At 50.8% G+C, this 14290-nt stretch overlaps 2 protein-coding genes across 2 annotated transcripts in view; one reads left to right on the top strand and one right to left on the bottom strand.

The window, feature by feature from the left end:
* LOC136105627 (olfactory receptor 14J1-like) overlaps nt 1-10582 on the top strand; it is a 57655-nt gene extending 47073 nt beyond the window's left edge. Inside the window, exon 2 of the mRNA XM_071812859.1 lies at nt 10555-10582. Within this exon, the coding sequence (XP_071668960.1) occupies nt 10555-10582 (28 nt within the window). The remainder of the gene's footprint in view (nt 1-10554) is intronic.
* Nucleotides 10583-12217: 1635 nt separating this feature from the next.
* Nucleotides 12218-13162, bottom strand: LOC136106005 (olfactory receptor 14J1-like). The gene has a single exon (XM_065845998.2). It carries the CDS (start codon nt 13148-13150, stop codon nt 12218-12220), a length of 933 nt encoding a protein of 310 aa, XP_065702070.2. The 5' UTR covers nt 13151-13162.
* Between the last annotated feature and the right edge of the window lie 1128 nt (nt 13163-14290).

Raw genomic sequence — 14290 nt, 5'->3', positions numbered from 1 at the left:
TGTCCCAGCTTTGCTCTGACCTGTGGGGTGTGGGCAATGCAGTCTGTGGGGCTGGGGAGTGAGCTGAGTGTCCCCCAGTCAAATGCCATCATTAGGACCCTTGTCTGTCTCGTTGAGGTTTTCTTCCAAGCTGCGAGCTTCCCTCCAGGATGGAAACCTGTCCTATAGCCTCTGTGTGTTATCTGAAAGCCCCTCGGAGAAGTGCAGAGGTGCTGCAACTGAGAAAATGCTTTTTAGGAAAGTATGAGACTTGTTTTGGTTCCATCCGACAAAGCTGAACCCCAGGACTGTCCCCTGCCCCCCGTTCCCATGCCCCCTGGTGCAGAGCAGGGCTGACTCCTCGGCAGCCAGCGGGCACAGGCCCTGCTCCTCACGGCACCTCCAGCCAGCACCGCCCAGGGCTCAGACACGGAGCTGGAGGAAGGTCTGGGAAAGGACAAGGGGTGTGGAACAGGGGAGGGTGTGTGAGAAATGGCTTTGACTTTGATCAGAGAAATCTCCCCTAACTTGTCAGTGTCCTATGCCCAGAGGCTGCAGATGTCCAACAGCAGCTCCATCACCCAGTTCCTGCTCCTGGCATTCACAGACACACGGGAGCTGCAGCTCTTGCACTTCTGGCTCTTCCTGGGCATCTACCTGGCTGCCCTCCTGGGCAACGGCCTCATCATCACCGCCATAGCCTGGGACCAGCACCTCCACACCCCCATGTACTTCTTCCTGCTCAACCTTGCCCTCCTCGACCTGGGCTCCATCTCCACCACTGTCCCCAAATCCATGGCAAACTCTCTGTGGGATTCCAGAGTCATTTCCTTTGCAGGGTGTGCTGCCCAGGTCTTCTTTGTATTTTTCTTGCTTGGTGCAGAGTATTGTCTCCTCACAGTCATGTCCTACGACCGCTACATTGCCATCTGCAAACCCCTGCACTACGGGACCCTCCTGGGCAGCAGAGCTTGTGTCCATATGGCAGCAGCTGCCTGGGCCACTAGGTTTCTCAATGCTCTGCTGAACACGGACAATACATTTTCACTGCCCCTGTGCAAGGGCAATGCCCTGGGCCAGTTCTTCTGTGAAATACCCCCGATCCTCAAGCTCTGTTGCTCAGACACCTACCTCAGGGAACTTGGGTTTCTCGTGGTCAGTGTCTGTTTAGCATTTGGGTGTTTTGTGTTCATCATCATGTCCTATGTGCAGAACTTCAGGGCCGTTCTGAGGATCCCCTCTGAGCAGGGACGGCACAAAGCCTTTTCCACCTGCCTCCCTCACCTGGCTGTGGTCTCCCTTTTCCTCAGCACTGGCATGTTTGCCCACCTGAAGCCCCCCTCCATGTCCTCCCCATCCCTGGATCTGGTGGTTTCTGTTTTGTACTCACTGGTGCCTCCAGCAGTGAACCCCCTCATCTACAGCATGAGGAACAGGGAACTCAAGGAGTCTATAAGGAAACTGTTGATTGTTTGCTTTTCAAAAGCAGTAATGAACTGACCTCTTTCTTCTGCATGTCACTTGCAATAAAGTATTACTGGTTCAGCCTGCGTTCTGTAGGTTGTTGTTTTTGGTTTTGTTTTTTTTTTTTTTCTGTTTAGTTTAGTTTTGTTTTTGTTTTGGTTTTGTTTTGTTTTTGGTTTTGTTTTGGTTTTGTTTTGTTTTTGTTTTGTATTTGTTTTTTTTTGTTTGTTTTTTGTCTTTGGTGTTTGCTTTTCTTGGTTTTATTAATGCAATCCACAAGAAAAATTGTTTGTCTTCTTATGACTGTGTCCTTGTCTACCTGTCTGGTGTGTCCCATTGTCTTTGTGTAAATAAGGACCCGTACTCTCTATGTGTATAAAATGAAATAAAGGACCCCACACCGAGTTGTTTGCCCAGAATCCTCTCTCTGAGATCTCTGGAGCTGCAGGAGTCATGTCTGTGTCCTGAGGGGGAGTGAGTAGGAGCCACCCTGAGCTGGGTCTTCCTCCCATCCTGACCAACATGAATCTGCGGACTCACCCCATGGCCCTGGGCACCACAGCCCACTTGCTCTGCAGAGCAGCACTGTCAGGTTGGGGCTATGTGGAGCATGGAAAGAGGGTGCAGGAACAAACAGACAGCTCAGCATAGCTCAGCTCTCTTGGAAAGGGCTCTGTGGGGAGATGGGATGTTCCAGGAGAAGTGTGTGGCACGGAATGTGTGCAGAAAAGACGTGGAAAGAGAAACCCTTTGCTGCAGGTGGCAGCTTGGGGCGGGTGGCCCTGGCACTGTGGCAACAGGACCTTCCTGAAGATCCCCTAGGCCAAATGTCTCATGCTGCCCTGGGGGGCAAGTCTGGACCTGGGTCTGCAAGCTGCCTGGGCTGGAGATCTGCTCAGCATGCCGACTGGATGAATATTCTCAGTGTCCTTCATTCTCACTGGTCCCCACTGCTATGGGACCAGTTCCAGTGTGGCTGCTCTGCTGGGCTCAACTGGCAAGGGGGCAGGGGGGGACACAATTCAGGATGGGGTGGGAGGGCTGAACTGGCAAATGCCCCAGAGAAGAAAATACCAGTGAACAGCTGAAGTGTGTGAGTGTGCAGGGCTGGCACACAGCAGTGTCCTCTGCCAGCCAGGCTCCTGGGAGAGCCCTGAAGGACCAGCAGAGCAGGGTCTGGTGTGTGCCCATGTTCATGGGACAAACTGGGGAAGTGTCCCCAGGACAGTCACCACAGACCAGCCCCTCAAAACCACCATTTCCTTCACTGGCTCTTCTCCCCAGCTGAGAGAGGTTGTTCATCCCTCAACACAAGGACACTGAATGAGTAGGTCAGAAGTCAATGTTTCCATTGTACGGATAAGATATGAGTGGCTGGGAAGTGGCTGGAGGAAAGGGATCTGCGGGTGTTGACTGACAGTTGCTGAACAGAAGCCAGAATGTTCCCCGGCAGCCAAAAAGGCCACCAGCATCCTGGCTTGTAAAAGGAATAGGGTGGCCAGTAGGACTAGAGAAGTGATTGTGCCTCAGTGATTGTGTTCTGAGTGCTGGTGAGGCTGCAGCTTGAATCCTGTGTTCAGTTTTGGGCCCCTCATCATAAGAAGGACATTGAGGCACTAGAGAGAGTGCAGAGGAGGTGACGAAGCTGCTGAGGGCCTGGAGCACAAGTGTGATGAGGAGCAGTTGAGGGAGCTGGGGCTGTTCAGCCTGGAGAACAGGAGGCTGAGGGGAGACCTTCTCATTCTCTGCAACTGCCTGAAAGGAGGTTGGAGCATGGAGGGTGTTGGTCTCTTCTCCCAAGTAGCAAGTGATGGGACCAGAGGAAATGGCTGCAATTTGCACCAGGGGAGGCTTAGATTGGATACTAGGAAAAAATTCTTCCCGAACAGGGTTGTCTGGTGGTGGAACAGACTGCCCAGGGCAGTGCAGGAGTCACCCACCCTAGAGGGGTGTAAAAGACATTTAAACGAGGTTCTTAGGGACATGGTTTAGTGTGAGAGCTGGCTTATCGTTGGACTCAATGATCCCAAGGGTCTCTTCCAGTCGAAGTATTCTATGATTCCATGATTCTACCTCACGTGAGAGTCCACAAAGCCAACTCAGTTGTGGACACTGACAGAACCCTGACATTTCTGTGTGTGACTCTGGGAACAAACCCCACTGACCCGGTGAGATTCATCTCAATTGCCCTGGACAAGCTCATTGCAAGTGCTCCTGTCTGTTACGTCACCCTTGCCTGTGATTCTGGATTGCGCTTTCAAAATGACAGTGCAACTGAGGAGGACCTGGCATCTGTCAAACCCATCTTCAAGAAAGGCAGGAAGGAGAATTGGAAGAATCACAGGCTGCTCAGCCTGCCTCTGTCCCTGGGAAGGTGATGGGACAAGTCCTCCTGCAGCCATCTGCAGGCACTTGAAGGACAAGAAAGGGACTTGTGTACCAAAATGGGCAGGGGAAAGAAAGATATGTTATGTGTATGAAATTGTGCCAGGCCTTGGACATGGTCCCCCTTGATGTCCTTATAGCTGGATTGATGCTGTCTGGGCTGAAGAACTGGATGCTTGGTGGGAAGTTCACTGAAATATCAAGCCCAAATATAATCTGTGATGCAGTGTCCTCTGTGCAGTTACTTGTGTCATCCCTCAGTGACCAGCATTTGGGTCAAAACTGCTGAAAGTCTTTGTTCTCCTTTCTGTGATGTGATGGAGACGACACAAAACTGAGTGGAGACCTTGAACAACCTCAGTTGGTCACCATGCTTTGAGAAAGAGAGTGAAACAAGAAGATGTTCAGGGATCTCTTCAAATCTGACCTACTCTATGATTCAATGAATCTTTCCCCTGGACAAGTTTTTAAAGATGAAAAAAAAAGGCAGAGGAGGAGACGGTATCAACATAAAACCAGCAGTTATTGAAGAGAATGTTTCTCCACTTAAATAGTTAGAAGGAAATATATTTGTTTAATCTGGTCAGGTCCTGTGTTATGCCTGGGTTATGAGGAGGGTGATGGGTGGGTATGGTATGATGAGGCCACTTGTGTCTCAGGAACTCATAACTGAGTTGGAAGGGTACGGCTGTGAAGGGGACAGTAGGGTCAGTTCTGTGTCTGGAGGGGACAGACCAGCAGCAGGGACATGGCTGGGAAAGAACCTCTGTCAACATGCCCACAGGTCCTGCCCAGGAAGAGGGCTTGGAGCTGGGTTGTCAAGGCTGACAAGGCTGGAAGGCACTCAAAGAACCCAGGTCTCTGTCCCCTTGGCCATGGCAATTGTCTCTGTCACGGAGGCCCAGGAGAAGCCATGTTGTCCTCATAGCACTGGGGCCTTGTTGCCTTCTTGCAGCCCCATGGGGAAGCTGGAAGTTGTTGTACCAGTGTTGTCCTTCCCTCAGCCTTGCACTCCCAGGGTCCCAGGAAGAGCCCTGAGCCGTGTGTCCTTACATCTCATCTGTACAATGAAAACACGGACTTTTGACCTAGTATTTAATAGACTCATAGAATGTCTTCAGTAGAAGGGACCCACAGGATCATAGAGTCCAACTCCTGTCCCTGCGCAGGACAACGACGACAGTTCACACCGTGTGTGTGAGGAGATTGTCCACTCTCTTCTTGGCCATGGCACACCATCGAGTCCTTGCACCCCCAGGGAGTGTCACACCGTTGCCCTGCACTGGGCATCGCACTCCCCACACCCCAAGAAGAGTCCTGAGCCACATGTGAGGGACAGGATCTCCCTTCCTAGGTGCAGAGGCTCAAGGCTTGGCCATTGTCCTTCACCAAACAAACCAAGGGTTTTCTCAGCATCAGAGCTGCTGCACTTTGCCTTTGCCTGATGCAATCACTGCCTCCAATTACCTGCTCTAACGAGTCCCCAGGAGGCTTTGTCAGTAACAGCCCTCAGTGGGGCCCATTAATGCTTCAAGGTACTCTGGAGTTTGCTTCTGACTTGGACTTCTTGAGCAGATTCTTCAGTCTGTGCTTGGTATCTGAGGTTCATGGACTCAGCACCAAATACACCATGGGGCTCATGAAAACACAGAAAGCCCTAATGAGTGATGTTTCTTTCTGTAATTTCATTAAAATCCAAAAGACTTGTAGAACTAACTGGAGAGGTTTCAATGGGACACTTAGTGATTAAGATTTCAAAGAATATTTCATAAAGGAGGGTTTTTTCTTTCCAGGGTAATTTCTGTCATTTTTCAGTGTATAGAAGAAGTGACAGCAGCATTCTACACTGGACATTGATCCCGAGGGTCTCCCAAAGACATCTGCACAGGCAGGAGAACAGTCCCTTGGGGCTGGACACTGTATGGACAACCTCGCTCCTCACCCCCCACCCCCAGTCTGCCGGTTCCCTCATTGGCCACCAGAGACTGCATCACTTCTCCTCACATCAGACTTCTCCACTGAGCTCTGCAGGAGATGCTGCAGCTCCTGTGCACCAGCTCCACCTGCTCTCCTGTGTCAACACTGCACAGTTTAATAAACAGTAAAACACTTTCCTCAGCTGTGTGTGTAAGCTGGATCTGATGAGGTCCACCATGTACAAGTCATCAACACAAGAAATGTTTCAGACAGAAAGATAGGAAAGGATAAATATAAATACAATTAATGTCTTGACTACCATGTTAATTAGGCCACTGAGTTAAGTTTGTAACTCCCTGAAGCTCAAAGCGGAAAACAGACAGTTGAGAGGAACTGAATGACCAAAGAGCAAGTGGAGGAGAAACCTGAGAGCACTGGGAAGGGCAAATGTCCAGACAGTGCTGGAAAGTTGTCCTTTGACAGGGACATTTGATCAGGAGAGGTGGGAACTCCTGAATGACGAGGGAGGTGAAATAATAGAGTGTTGGTAATAGAAGTACAGGGGAAAACCGGTATCTCTTCTCCTGCTCCTAGTACACTTCCCATTAATTCATTTTTGGCTTTTTTTTTCCTTTGTTTCTTTTAATATGTAAAAAAATCCAAAACCAAAACCAAAAATCACACCAAAAAAACATACGCACACACACAAAAAAAAAAAAACAGAAAGAAAACTGAACCCACACAAACAAACAACCCCCCAAAAAAACACCGAAAACCAAAAACGAACAACAAAGAAGCGCACATTTCAAGGCAGACATCAGTCATCAGTTGTCCCACCATAAACAGTGCTGTTTTAGGGGCCCCAATGTACCTGAGGTGCCTGCCTGGGACTGGCATCTATCACACAGGACCTGGGGAGACCAGAGCACCTTGCAACGCAGGTGGAGCCTGGACAGGGGTTCCTGGGGCATCTACACTGGCACCAGGTGTTTGTGTCCCTGGAGGTGAAGACATTTGTGCCCTAAATCCGTGCCCAGTTCTGGAAAACTCTTTCAAAGAAAAGTAACCCTCCTAGAAAGGCTTTTAAATAGATAGATAGATAGATAGATAGATAGATAGATAGATAGATAGATAGATAGATAGATACATACATACATACATACATACATACATAGATACGTAGATAGGTAGATACATAGATAAATAAGAAGTATGTTGACACCTTCCTTTGCTTTGGATCTTTGCCTTCAGTTCTTCTTATTTTAATTTTCATTGACATCAGCTGACAAGCAAGAAGCCAAGATCATTTTGTGTCTTCCATAGCGCCCCATGCCCTCTAAACCTTCCCTGCCCAGGACTCCTCACACGTTGCCCAGAGCGAGTCACACTGAGGTGTTGGCTGGGTCACTGTCTGAGATGTTGGTTTAGATGGTCACCTACAGCACAGGTGGATCCTGCCCCAGAATCGTCTGCTCTGCTCCAGTTAGAAACAGAACCCAACATCACCATGGGATCATAAGAGAACTGAGGTTGAAGGGACCTCAGGAGTCTGCAGTCTAACCTGTCACCAACTGGGTCACACCAAGGTGTTCAAGCCTTGATCCAATCTGAGCTTTAGCAGGACTAGAGAAGTGATCATCCCTTTGTACTCGGCACTGGTGAGGCCACACCTTGAATCCTGGGGTCAGTTTTAGGCCCCTCATGGCAAGGAAAACATTGAGGTGCTGGAGAGAGTTCAGAGGAGCGCGACAAGGCTGGTGAAGGGTCTGGATCACCAGTCTTATGGGGAGCGGTTGAGGGAGCTTGGACTGTTCAGCCTTGAGAAAAGGAGGCTGAGGGGAGACCTTGTCGCTGTCCACAACTGCCTGAAAGGAGGTTTGATCATGGAGGGTGTTGGTCTCTTCTCCCAAGTTGCAAGTGATAGGACAAGAGGAAATGGCCTCAAGTTGCACAAGGGGAGGTTTAGATTGGATATCAGGAAAAAATTCTTTGGGGAAAAGGGTTTAGAAGCAACAGAACAGACTGCCCAGCGAGGTTGTGGAGTCACCATCACTGAAGGTGTTTAAATGACATACAGATGGTTTAGTGCCAGATTTAGGTTATGATTGGACTCGATGATCTTGAGGATCTCTTCCAACCACAATTATTCTATGATTCCATGATAATTCATTTTTGATATTTTCTTTCTCAGAGGACCATGCAACCCCCCTGAGAGCCAGGACTTTTCTGAGGTGCTTGAGAGATGTCTCATGGTCACACCAGCCAGTTCCACCAGCACCTGTCTGTCCCTTCCCAGACCAAACCTTTTCTCCATAACCCAATCTTCCAAGTGAGTTTCTGGGACACAGCAAATGCTGTCCAGGTCTTCTGGGCTTGTTCAGAAGAGAGCAGCAGATCAACATGTAGATAGGCTCTCTGTGAACCTCAAAGTTTTACTGACCATTTTTCTCAATGCCTGACTTGTACCCAAACTTTCTGGTCCTTAAGCTGTGGATGAGGGGATTGAGCAGGGATGTGGGGATGGTGTTGAAAAAAGACTTTGTCAAACTGTCTCGGGAAGGCCGTTCTGGGCATCCCACAGCCAAGGATGGGGGTGGTATACATAACAGTGGCATTGGTGAGAGGTTCAGGTGGAGAAGGCCCTGTGCCTGGTTACACTGGGGTAGAGAGCAGTGATGCATTCATGGGATGCCCCTGTGAACAGGAAGGGAACAAATGGCTCCAGGGGGACAAAATGCCTTCCAGCCAGTTCTTTACCCATCGCAGATACATCATCCAGGCCAGGAGCTGCAGCTTCTCCAGGAGATGCTGTGGGATACGGTGTCAAAGGCTTTACTGCAGTCTAAGGACACAACACCCACAGCCTGTGTGGTGGATTCACTCCCCACCACAGACTTTCCCTCATCTGCTCAGCCGGTCACCTTGTCATAGAAGGAGATCAGGCTGGTCAAGCAGGACCTGCCTTTCACAAAGCCACGCTGATTGGGCCCGATTGCTCGTCTGGTGTGTGTGACCTCACAGTCCTTTCCCAGCCATGTTCCTGGTGCTGGCCTGTCCCCTGCAGAGGCAGAAGTGACCTCACAGCCCCCTCCACAGCCATTGGCTTCCTGCTGGACTGTGAGCTCCTGAGACACAAGTGACCACATGGCATCGTACCCAGCCATCACCCTCCTTGTGCTCCAGTGTGTGAGCAGATCAAACTGAGCTGCTTTCATCAAATGTATCCAATAGATTTCCTATCAAGGGTTTGAGTGGAGAAACGTTCCTCAGAGGAGCTGCTGTATTTACACTGGGCCATTTATACCTCTGCTTCTGCCTCATTTTTTTCTCTTTCCTCTGTCTATTCCGACTTGAAAGAGCTCTCCAGGGAAAAGATTCATGGAATCCTACAGTAACACACGCTGGAAGAGACCCCTGAACACCATCTCTGTCCCACTGCCCTTCATGGCACCCGAAGGAATAGCTGACAGCATTTCTGCTCACTTGGGTTCATCTCACCACTGGGGATCTGCCACTGGTCACTAAAGAGAAGAGATCAGTACCTTCCCTTCCTTCTCCCCTTGTGAGGAAGCTGTAGCCACCATGAGGTCTCCTTTTAGACTTTTGTTCAGCTCTGATGGTGAAAAACCCTTGGTTTGCTTTCTGAAGCAGAAAGGAGAAGCCATGACCTCCAGAAAATGGGAAGGGGGATCCTGTCCCTCACACACGGCTCAGGGCTCTTCCTGGGACCGTGGAATGTGGGTGTGCAAGGTCCAGGGAAGGACAACACTGGTGCAACAACTTCCAGCTTCCCCATGGGGCTGCAGGGAGGCACCAAGGTCCCAGTGCCATGAGGACAGCGTCTTCTCCTGGGCCTCAGTGGCAGAGACAACTGCCATGGCCAAGGGGACAGACACCTGGGTTCTGTGGGTCCCTTCCAGCCTTGCCAGCGCCCTTTGCCATCTCCACCACAGGCTGTTCTACACGGTCCTACCCCTGCCCCTCTTTCCCCGCAGGCTGCAGACACCCATCTCGCTTCCCCACCTGCTCTCACCCCAGCATTTCTGCACCTTCACTGCTGCGTCTGCACCCTCACTGGCTGCTCTTGGAACACAAACCATGGGCTGATCCAGCTCCCTCTGGGTGACCTCTTGCACCACAGCACTGCCCTTCCACTGACATTTCTTCCTTCTGATATCCAGTCTCCATCATGCAAGTTTCATTTTGTGATTTTTTTTTATCTCTTTTTTTTTTCTGCTACTAAGGAAAGCTCAACCATCTCTAAAAATTGTTCTTCATGCAGGGAACCCAACCCGTTAGGCTTCTTGTTGTCTTTTATCTGACCAGAGAGAGGTCATCACACCATGATCACCTAAGTCCTATGAGTGCTGCTGGCCTTTCAGCTTCTCTGACAGACATGACCATGTCCCTGCTGCTGTCCCGTCATGTTCTTAGGTGGGATGGACATGACAACCCGTCTCCAAGGTCTCTTCCTGGGTAGGGCTTTTGGGCACTTTGATAGAGGTTCTTTCCCAGCCATGTCCCTGCTGCTGGGCTGTCACCTCCAGAGACAGAACTGACCTCACTGTCCTCTTCACAGCCACACGCTTCTTACTGTATAATGAACGTCTGAGACACAACTTACCTCAAAATACCACACCCATCCATCCCCCTCCTTAGTACCCAGGACCTGAGCAAGACTGAAGTGTGTTCTACACAGTCCTACACCTGCCCCTCTTTCCCTGTAGGCTGTAGACACCCATCTTGCTTCCTTGCCTTGCTTGAATAGAGCTCTTGTCTCACTCAACTTGTCTCACTGTCCTGCTCAAGGCTGGGTGAACCAGAGGAGTTTGTATAAGGCCTCAACCCACCTTTTCATCACCCTCAAAAGAGCCGAAATCCCACTCTGCAGGAGGATGTGTCCAATCCCTTCCCAGGAACAGAGGCAGGCTGACCAACCTCCAATTCTCTCAATGCCTATTCTTGCCTTTCTTGAACATGGCTTTAATTGCTTATTTTTCCAAGGATCCCAGAACCACTCTGATTACCCTGCTTCTTATGAGAGCACAACCCAGAATCATAGGCAAGGGTGACGTAGCAAACTGGAGCACTTCCAATGAATGTGTCCAAGGCAGCCAAGATCACTCCCATTGGGCCTGTGTTGTTTGTTCCTGGACTCGCACACAGAAATGTCAGGTTCTGTCAGTTGTCCACATCTGAGCTGGCCTCATGGACTCCTTATGCACCCAGGGATGCTCAGAGACAGAGTCTGTCCCTTTTACACACAGAGGCAGGAGTCACAGTGTCCCTCTGACCTCTTGTTGCCACTCCCAGGGGACAGGAGACACCTCAGCCCTGTATTATGTCACCCTGCTCTGCACTCATCTGGGATGCCCCACATCATGACGAATGGACACGGGGACCTCAGTTCAAGGAAACACATCTCAGTGCTGCATTCAGGTGATTTCCCATGGGGTGTTCCTCTCAACATGAAGTGACCTCAAGACCTTGTTTGTATCACAGGCCTTCATGGAACCCCAAGGAACACGTGATGATGTTTGTGCTCACTCGTGTTCATGTCATCTCATGTACATGATGTGCATGTTCACACCTCATCTGTACAAAGCAAACATGGACTGCTCAACTATTCATTGAGCGTCCATCCATGGAGGGAAGAACAGTGAGAGGTCAGTGCTGGAAATGGTGGTTGTGGGGGACCAGTCCCTGGTGATTGACCGGAGGCTCCTTCCATGGGGTGTCCAGTGCACAGGGACACAGCCCAGCCCCTGCTCTGCTGGTCCTGCAGGTCTCTGGCAGGAGGCCTGGCTGTGAGAGGACACTGCTGTGTGCCAGCCCTGCACACACACACTGTTCAGTTGCAAAATGGTGTTTCAACCTGCACGCTGCTTTCTTGCGCAAGTTCTTGAAAGAAGCTTGAAGAAGTCCAAAGTCTTCTGACGCTGCCCTAAGAAGATCACTGTTCTTTATAGAAGTACTTCTACAAAGACCAGTTCTGTCACAGCAGTGCCCATTGCCTGCCCCTGCCTGCGCTCACAGCACTGACACACAGCAGGACGGGGACCAAGCTGCCAGAGCACTCAGGCCTTGCACCAACACAAGGGATGAGAAGGAGAGTGGGGGAGTAGAAAGAACGAAATCTGGAAGACCAAGCACTGGTAGCTCCTGATTGTGCTGCCATGCTGGACTCTTCCATTCTACCCATACACACAGGAACTGTCCCTGCAGCTCCAAAAATGCCTTGGAAGAAGGGTCTCAGGAAAATAAAATGTTGCTGCAGGTCTCTTTATTTTGTTTAAACATAAAGAGAGCATGGCTTCTCATTGACATAATCACTTGGCAGGCAGTGAATTCTACGGTGAATTACAATATTAACACAACGTAAAAGCCAACAACACCACCACCAGAAAATAAAAGACAGACTGAGTCTTCAATGAGTTACACTTTAAATGCTCTCCTGAAGATTATAGGTAATTCATTGCTTCTGAAAAGAATAAGCTACCAATTTCCCTACAGCATTCTTAAGATCCTGGTTCCTCATGCTGTAGATGAAGGGATTCACTGCTGGAGGCACCACAGAGTACAAAACTGCCATAACCAGGTCTGGCGATGGGCAGTAGATGGAGGGGGGCTTCAAGGAGGCAAAAGTGCCAGTGCCAATGAACAGGGAGACCATGGTCAGGTGAGGGACGCATGTGGAAAAGGCTTTGTGCCGTCCCTGCTCAGAGGGGATCCTCAGCACGGCCCTGAAGATCTGCACATAGGACACCACGATTAACACAAAACAGCCAAAACCAATTAACAGACTAAACACAAGAAGTCCAAGTTCCCTGAGGTAGGAGTGTGAGCAGGAGAGCTTGAGGATCTGGGGGATTTCACAGAAGAACTGGCCCAGGGCATTGCCCTTGCACAGGGGCAGTGAAAATGTATTGGCCGTGTAAAGCAGAGCAGTGAGAAACCCAGTGGCCCAGGCAGCTGCTGCCATGTGGACACAAGCTCTGCTGCCCAGGAGGGTCCCGTAGTGCAGGGGTTTGCAGATGGCAACGTAGCGGTCGTAGGACATGATGGTGAGAAGAGAATATTCTGCTGTAACACAGAACATGAAAAAAAAAAGCTGGGCACCACACCCTGTGTATGAGATGGTCCTGGTGTCCCACAGAGAGTTGGCCATGGACTTGGGGCCAATGGTGGAGATGAAGCCCAGGTCAAGGAGGGCGAGGTTGAGCAGGAAGAAATACATGGGGGTGTGGAGGTGCTGGTCCCAGGCTATGGTGGTGATGATGAGGCCGTTGCCCAGGAGGGCAGCCAGGTAGATGCCCAGGAAGAGCCAGAAGTGCAAGAGCTGCAGCTCCCGTGTGTCTGTGAATGCCAGGAGCAGGAACTGGGTGATGGAGCTGCTGTTGAACATCTGCAGCCTCTGGGCATAGGACACTGACAAGTTAGGGGAGATTTCTCTGAGCAAAGTCAAAGCCATTTCTCATACACCCTCCCCCTCATCCACACCCCCTTGTCCTTTCCAGACCTTCCTCCAGCTCCGTGTCTGAGCCCTGGGTGGTGCTGGCTGGAGGTGCCGTGAGGAGCAGGGCCTGTGCCCGCTGGCTGCCGAGGAGTCAGCCCTGCTCTGCAGTGCGGGGCATGGGAACGGGGTGGGGCTGGAGCCCGTTCTGGGGTTCAGCTTCATCGGATGGAACCAAAACAAGTCTCACCCTTTCCTAAGGTCTCAGCATCTACATTTGGCCCAGGACACACACAGCTCATTTCACAAACCCAACAGCATTTTCTCTGTTGCAGCATCTCTGTGCTTCTCCATGGGTCTTTCAGATAACACACAGAAGCTGTAGGACAGGTTTGAATCCTGGACAAAAGGTCACTTCTTGGAAGGAAACCTCAATGAGACACACGGGAGTTCTAATGATGGCATTTGATTCAGGGAGACTCAGCTCATTCCCTATGTCCACAGAGTGCATTGCCCACAGCCACAGGTCAGAGCAAAGCTGGGACACGTGTTCCCATGGACACAGCTGCAGGAAAGGACCCACAAGATCAGGCTGTGACTCTGCAGCTGAAACTGCCATCCCCAGAGAGCCTGAGAGCAAGAACAAGATCCCAACAGCAGTGACCCAGAGCAGGGGAGCAAGAAGGACAATGCGGTGAGGGTGGGTGTGAGAGAGGCCAGGGCAGAGGCAGCCGGGCACTCAGACAGCGTCACCCTTCCCCAGCTGTGCAGCCACCTCCCAGACACCAACATTGCCGGGCAGCTGCTCTCAGCCCCTGTGCTCTGCAGAGGAACTGGAGCTCTGGCTGCACAGGAGCTGCTCCACGCCTTGGAGCCCCCGGCCCTGAGGGCAGAGGCTTTGCTGGGTGGGACAGGAGGCCAGGGGGCTGCTCACAGGAGGGATCTGCACTGCAGGGGATCACAGGGACTTTTCTCTGTTCTCCCTTCCATAACAATTCCGGGTTTAGTTTCCTCTCATTTCTGATCATTTCCCTGCTGCCTGGAGATTCTCCCCCTGGGAGGTGTTTCCCTGTCCATGTCTCTTCCCTGTCC

Source organism: Patagioenas fasciata, chromosome 10 (genome assembly GCF_037038585.1).
Source record: "Patagioenas fasciata isolate bPatFas1 chromosome 10, bPatFas1.hap1, whole genome shotgun sequence".
Lineage (NCBI taxonomy): Eukaryota > Metazoa > Chordata > Aves > Columbiformes > Columbidae > Patagioenas > Patagioenas fasciata.
The sequence above is the reverse complement of the archived record's forward strand: the minus strand, read 5'-3'. Positions and strand labels throughout refer to the sequence as shown.